We start from the raw sequence: 6,061 nt of genomic DNA, 5'->3' as shown, positions 1-6,061 counted from the left end.
GCAGCGCAGTCTTCCAAAAGCCTCCCACAGATCTCCGCCTTTAAAAATCTGCATTTCCTAAGAAATGCTTCCAATTTTCGATATTAAAAGCTAAAGAAACGGCTCTCCGGAGCCCTTCAGAGAATGGCTCTCTTCCAGCGCTACTGCCACTGTCGGGGTTCACCAGGCACAAACCCAAAGCTGGACCACACTCGCTCCAGCCTTGGCGACTGCCTTCAAAGTAACCGCGCGCAGCGGGCGTGCCCCGGAGTTCAACTTCCGGCCCCACACAGAGGCTATTTTCCTACTGGCCTTGCGGCTGCCCGAGCCGCGCCTTTGGCCACGCCCCAGCCACGCCCCTAGCCTCGCTCTGCTTTCCTTGGCTGGAACGCGCGGGAGAGGCGTGGCCTCGGGGGAGAAGCGCTCTCGGTGTGGGTCCCGGCGCCTCACCGAGCGCAGTCACGCGAAGGCACGCTCCGCTCGGGCGGACGGGCGGGCGCGCGATTGCGCGCGCTCCCGCCGCCCTCTCCGGTGACGTGCCTGACCGAGGCCGCGCTAGGGCGCTGGAGCTGCCACTGAGCGGCTGTCATGGCGTCGGAGGCGCTGACTGAGGAGAGCCGGCCGCACTGTCTATAGGACCAGGGGCGGGCGGCCGGGCATGGAGAGCGGCCCTGACAGCCCGCAGCCTCTGGATCCCGGGGTGGCGGCGGGACGAGAGTCGCCGCCGGAAGGGCGACGGCACGGCGGGCGCGAGGCTGAGGATCGTCTCGCAGGACGCGCGGTGGAGAGCGGCAGGCAGGGGGCGGCGGCCGCGCGGAGCAGCCCCGAGGACCCGACGTCCCCGTCACAGCTCGGCTGCGGCGCGGACTCGGACTTGAAGGACAGCTTGTCGCCGAGCCCCGCCGCCTCGGAGGCGCCTCCGAGAGGGCAGCACAAGGTGACCGCCTCCCCGGAGCTGGCCGAGGCCGCGGCGGGCCGAGGATCGGGACCAGTGGGCGACGCGGGCACCTGCGGGGTGGAGCAGGCGGCCGAGGAGCCCAGCAGCGCCGGCGCCCTGAGCAGCAGCTGCAGCGAGCCGAGCCCCCCTGGGGACTCGCCCAGCCTGGACTCCCTGGAGTCTTTCTCCAACCTGCATTCTTTCCCCAGTAGCTCTGAGTTCAATAGTGAGGAGGGAGCGGAGACCAGGGTCCCCGAAGACGTGGAGGAGGGCGCGGCGGGGCCGCCCAGGGCTGCACCTCTGTGCAAAGAGGAGGAGGAGGACCCGGCTCAGGTGCTAGAGGCCTCCAAAGAACGCTTTCCCGGACAGTCAGTGTATCACATCAAATGGATCCAGTGGAAAGAGGAAAACACGCCCATCATCACCCAGAATGAGAACGGACCCTGCCCTTTGCTGGCCATCCTCAATGTTTTGCTTCTGGCCTGGAAGGTACAATCTGCAGCTTTCTACTTCCTACAGCTTGTGGGGAGGGGCAAAAATGGGGTGAGGAAACGGCTGTTTGTCAGCTGATGGCTTCCTTGTTTCTTCATTCATCAGACCTTTTTTGAGACAAGGTTTCTCTGTGTAGCTTAAGCCGTCCTCGAACTCATGATCTTCTTGCTTCAGCCTCCGGAGTGCTGCTAGGTTTAAAGGCATGCACCACCACTTCTGACAGCCCCTTCTTACATGAAATTAATTCCAGGATTTCTTTATTGAATGATTATTCACCTGTGTGTCAGAAAGAATTGCCCCTAGCTTCAGGTCCCTTTTGTTTTAAAAGTTCAACATTCAGTTAAAGGTTGTAACTGATGGTGTACTTGTAAACAGGTAGAATCTAGACCCTACACCTACACTTTCTGAATATTTTTACTCTATTCGCCCGCATATTACTCCTTCTTACTGACGTTATCACATATGCAAAACAATCGAAATTGGAAAAAGTGATCTTCAGAGTTACTATCAATGTTATATCATGGAGCAAGTTTTAATGGTAATATATATACTGTTTTCTAGAGAATACTGGCCTGCCACCCTTGGGTGTAATACATGAAGGAATAGAGATAGGGAAGATGCAGCCAGCCCTTTTATATAAATTCCACTTAAGGAAAGCTTTGATCTGACCCCACTTACCATAAATTACTTATTTTCAAAGACTGTATTTTCTGCCTTTGTATGATTTTTTTACTTGCCTTGTTTCTTTGGCTCTACTTCAAGGGACTGACCAGTAACTATACATTAGAATGTGTTAAGGAAGCTAAAACTTTTAACAGCTAAAATAAGAAATGATAAATCTAAGTTACTGGAGCATTAAAGGGGAACGACAGGTGTATTGAGGCCTCAAAATAAAGTGTCATATTTAAGCTTGCAGTTTCTGGGTGCTGAGAAAATACATTTCCACACTTATTTTCAAATTGATAATTCCATTTGCAGTTCCCTAGAAGAATAGCTTGAATTTTACTAACCGTTTATGAAGAAGTGAGATGGATAGTGAGAGGAATCCCAGACACCAAATGTTACAGTTTCATGTTGGGTATCTGGGGCACTTGATGGAATGAGTCATCTGGGTTCCAATCATCTGGGTTAGTCTGTGAATGAGTGTGCATGCTAATGAATTTGCAGATTATTTTGATTAACTTCTACTTACAGTGTTCTAGGGCTTTTCTATCCCAGAGTTCCAAACTTCCACATTCTTTCTACAAACCAGTTCAAAAGGTGTAGGAGCTCCATGGTCAGGTTGATCATAGCAAAGGCTCCAGTCCTGACCACCAGTTTTCTGGCATAGTTAGTTTTTTCATTGCTGTGACAAACGCAACTGAAGGTATGGGTTATTTTTGCTCACAGTTTGAGAGTACAGTCCATAAAGTCAGAGAGGACATAGTCGCTGGACTGACGTAGCTGGTCTCATCCTAGTCAAGAAGCAGAGAGAGATGCCTGCTCATTTGGATTTCTCCTTTTTATTTAGTCCAAACCCGCAGCCCATGGACCGCCACCCACATTCAGAGTGGGAAGAGCACTCTGGATTACTTTCTGAATATATGAACCTTGAATTGACTCTGAAAGACAGACTCAAATGTGGAACCACATTTGTGTTCTGCTTTTGTAGAAGACGCTATAAGAGCAAAGACAGTACAAAGCACATCAGCCTTCAAGAGCTCAGTATATGGTAAGGAGGTGGATGTAGCCTTTTTATGTGTTAAGGAAGTACCAAAAAAAAAAAAAAAAAGGAGGGGAGTGGGTAACTGGGAACAGGATCTCAGGGGAAGGCTTCAGAGATGAGACACACTAATTCAGGTCAGAAGAGTGAATGAGATAAGAGCTCTGGACAAAAGGGTACATTTGAAGAAAAATCAGAGACAGTTTGTATTGATCCCCTCCAAGTTTTGCTGAAATGCAGTAGAAAAGGGGAAAGAAAGAATCATAAGCAAGAAGTAAATTTGATGGGTTTTGTTAGTCTGTGAATGAGAATGCATACTAATGAATTTGAAGATTATTTTGAAAATTGTTGGTTCTCAGCCCTTTTTCTGCCTGTAGGCTATTTATGTCAACAAAAATCAGTCATCATTAATGATTGATAGGGAGACGGGTGAGAGAAACAATGTCAAGTAGGATTCTCAAGCTGAGCCAGGGTTTCTAGAGGTCAAAACTGTTTTCCTAATAATACAAAAATGTTATTTACCTTTTGGAAGTCAGCAGAGATTTCTAGATTCTTTCATGAATGGATAATAATTGAGGCTAAAAAGAAGAACAAAAGGGCATTCACTATACACAACACATAGAAGTATTTGTCGGGTTATAATGTCTAAGAACTAGTGTGTGTGTGTGTGTGTGTGTGTGTAGGTAGGTAGGTAGGTGTGAAGGTCAGGTGTTTTTCTGTATGACTGTCAATATTTCTTGTTTTGGTTTTTTGGAGACTGAGTCTCTCAGTTGAACTTGAGCCCTGGGTTTGCCTGTTCTACTTCACCACCTTTTGGTGCTGAGTACAGAAGTTTGACACTGCAGTTTCTACATGGGTGCTGGGAAGCCAAACTCAGTTGCACTTTTTCCACTGAGCCATTGTCCCAGCTTCAAGTTTCTTTTTGTAGTTACCGTTATATTGTACAAAATAATGGGTTTCACTATGACATTTTATACATATATATGACATACTTTGATCATATTCATCTTTTCACATGATACTAATTATATAGAAAATAATGGATTATACTATTTGATTTTTTTGTTTGTTTTTGAGATGGAGTCTTAAATATCACAGATTGGGCTCCAGCTTGCCATGTAGCCTGACAATGATTTTTGAACTTCCGGTTCTCCTTCCTCAACCTCCCAAGTACTGGAATTACAAATATGTGCCACCACTCCCAGTTCATGTGGTTCTGCAGTTAACCAGGGCTTCAAATATGCTAGACAGGTACCTGTCAGCTGAGCTACATCTGCAACCCTCGTTATCACATTTTCAAACATGTTGTAGTGTGATTTGATTGTCTTCACCTGACTCCAGTACTAATTTCTTCTTTAGTATATATGGGTGCTTTGTCTGAGTGTGTATCTGTACACTACATGCATGTCTGGAGCCCAGGAATCCAGAAAGGAGCACCAGATCTCCTGGAACTGGAATTTCTGACAGTTGTGAGGCACCATATGAGTGGTATTGAATCTGGGTTCTCTGGAAGAGCAGTCAGTGCTCTTAACCACTGAACCATCTAGTTTCTTAGTTTATAAAGAGCACTTAAAAATAAGCAAGAATAAAGCAGAGCAACATAATGACAAATGGAGAAAAAAATCAATAGCAAAAAAACTTTACCAGGTGATAGTGGCACGCACCTTTACTTTCAGCACTTGGGAGGCAGAGGCCAGCAAATATCTGAGTTTGAGGCCAGCCTGGTCTACAGGGTGAGTTCACGGACAGCCAAGGCTATACGGAGAAACTCTTATCTCAACAACAAAAGAAAGGAAGAGAGAAAAGAAGAAAGAAAAGAAAGAAAAGAAACTTTAACTTCAAATGGTCATTTCTTATTTTATCACCTTGAAGTGAAGTTTCATATCTTTGAGCATCTTTCTAGCAGTGACTGTTTGCTATGGGTCTCCCTACTTTTTGATGACATCTCATCTCTTCTCCCATGTGTTTTTCATAAATCCTTCACACTACTTTCTGACATTCTGCCCCATCCTACCAATCCTGTAGAAGAATTGCAGTCACACTAATTTTTTCATGCTCTCTTTTCCTAAAGTAAGCACAAAACTCTTTTGAGGTTTTCCAAGTGTGTTTATCACTTATAAAAAAGGAAAAACAGATGGTGAGCCAAAGGTTTTATCTTAGCCTCTGCCTACTCTGTTTTAAATATAGATCTGGTAAGGAGAAATTTAAAACTTTACACAGTGGTAGGACCTTATCTACATAAAAGATTTGAGGAACAGTTCTGGAGCTTCCTTTCCCAGCTTCACTCAAGAATTAGAAGTATTATGTGTCTCTGGATTTGTGAGCAAAGTAGATGTGAACAGCGTGATCCTGCATGGGTGGATGCCTGGTTCTGATAGTATTCCTCCAGTGAAAAAGCCTTCCTTTTCCTTTTCCAGTCATGCCTATGGAGGTCCAAGTAAAGGATGTTTGATCTTTGAATACATGTGGTATCAACAAACTAGGCCTTTGAATATAGTCACTTTTTATTTCTACTTTGGTTTGTTTTGAAACAGGGTGTTGCTATTTAGTCACTGCATTTGAGTTTTAGAATTACAGGTGTGCAGAAACATACCTGGCTTAAAATCCACTTTGATACTGTTCCCCCATTATTTTCCACTTTTTATAAAAATAAGATACTCCCATATATCTTTTTGAGAGGGATCGGCTGTTTTCCATGCATGCATGCATGTGTACCACATGTATGCCTGGTGCTGGTGGGGGCCAGATCAGAGTCCGTGGGACTGGAGTTACATATGGTTGTGAGCCTAGATGTGAGTGCTAGCAATGGAACCCTGGTAAGTGCTCTTAACCTTTGAACCACCTCTTCAGCCACTTATTCTCTACTTTTATTTTTAAATTATTTTTATTTTATCCTGTATGAGTGGTTTTTTCTGTATGTATGTATGTCTATGTACCATGTGAATTCCAGT

The 6,061-nt window shown here is 45.6% G+C and overlaps 1 protein-coding gene across 2 annotated transcripts in view; it reads left to right on the top strand.

Moving 5' to 3' along the window:
- The first annotated feature begins 424 nt into the window (after nt 1-424).
- The window catches only part of Mindy2 (MINDY lysine 48 deubiquitinase 2), a 71,203-nt gene continuing 65,566 nt past the window's right edge, over nt 425-6,061 (top strand). For both annotated transcript variants that reach the window (XM_057766684.1, XM_057766682.1), the window contains exon 1: nt 425-1,405. In XM_057766684.1, coding sequence (XP_057622667.1) covers nt 638-1,405 — 768 coding nt within the window. In that variant the 5' untranslated portion in view covers nt 425-637. The remainder of the gene's footprint in view (nt 1,406-6,061) is intronic.

The sequence above is a fragment of the Chionomys nivalis genome, chromosome 4 (genome assembly GCF_950005125.1).
Source record: "Chionomys nivalis chromosome 4, mChiNiv1.1, whole genome shotgun sequence".
NCBI lineage: Eukaryota > Metazoa > Chordata > Mammalia > Rodentia > Cricetidae > Chionomys > Chionomys nivalis.
The sequence above is the reverse complement of the archived record's forward strand: the minus strand, read 5'-3'. Positions and strand labels throughout refer to the sequence as shown.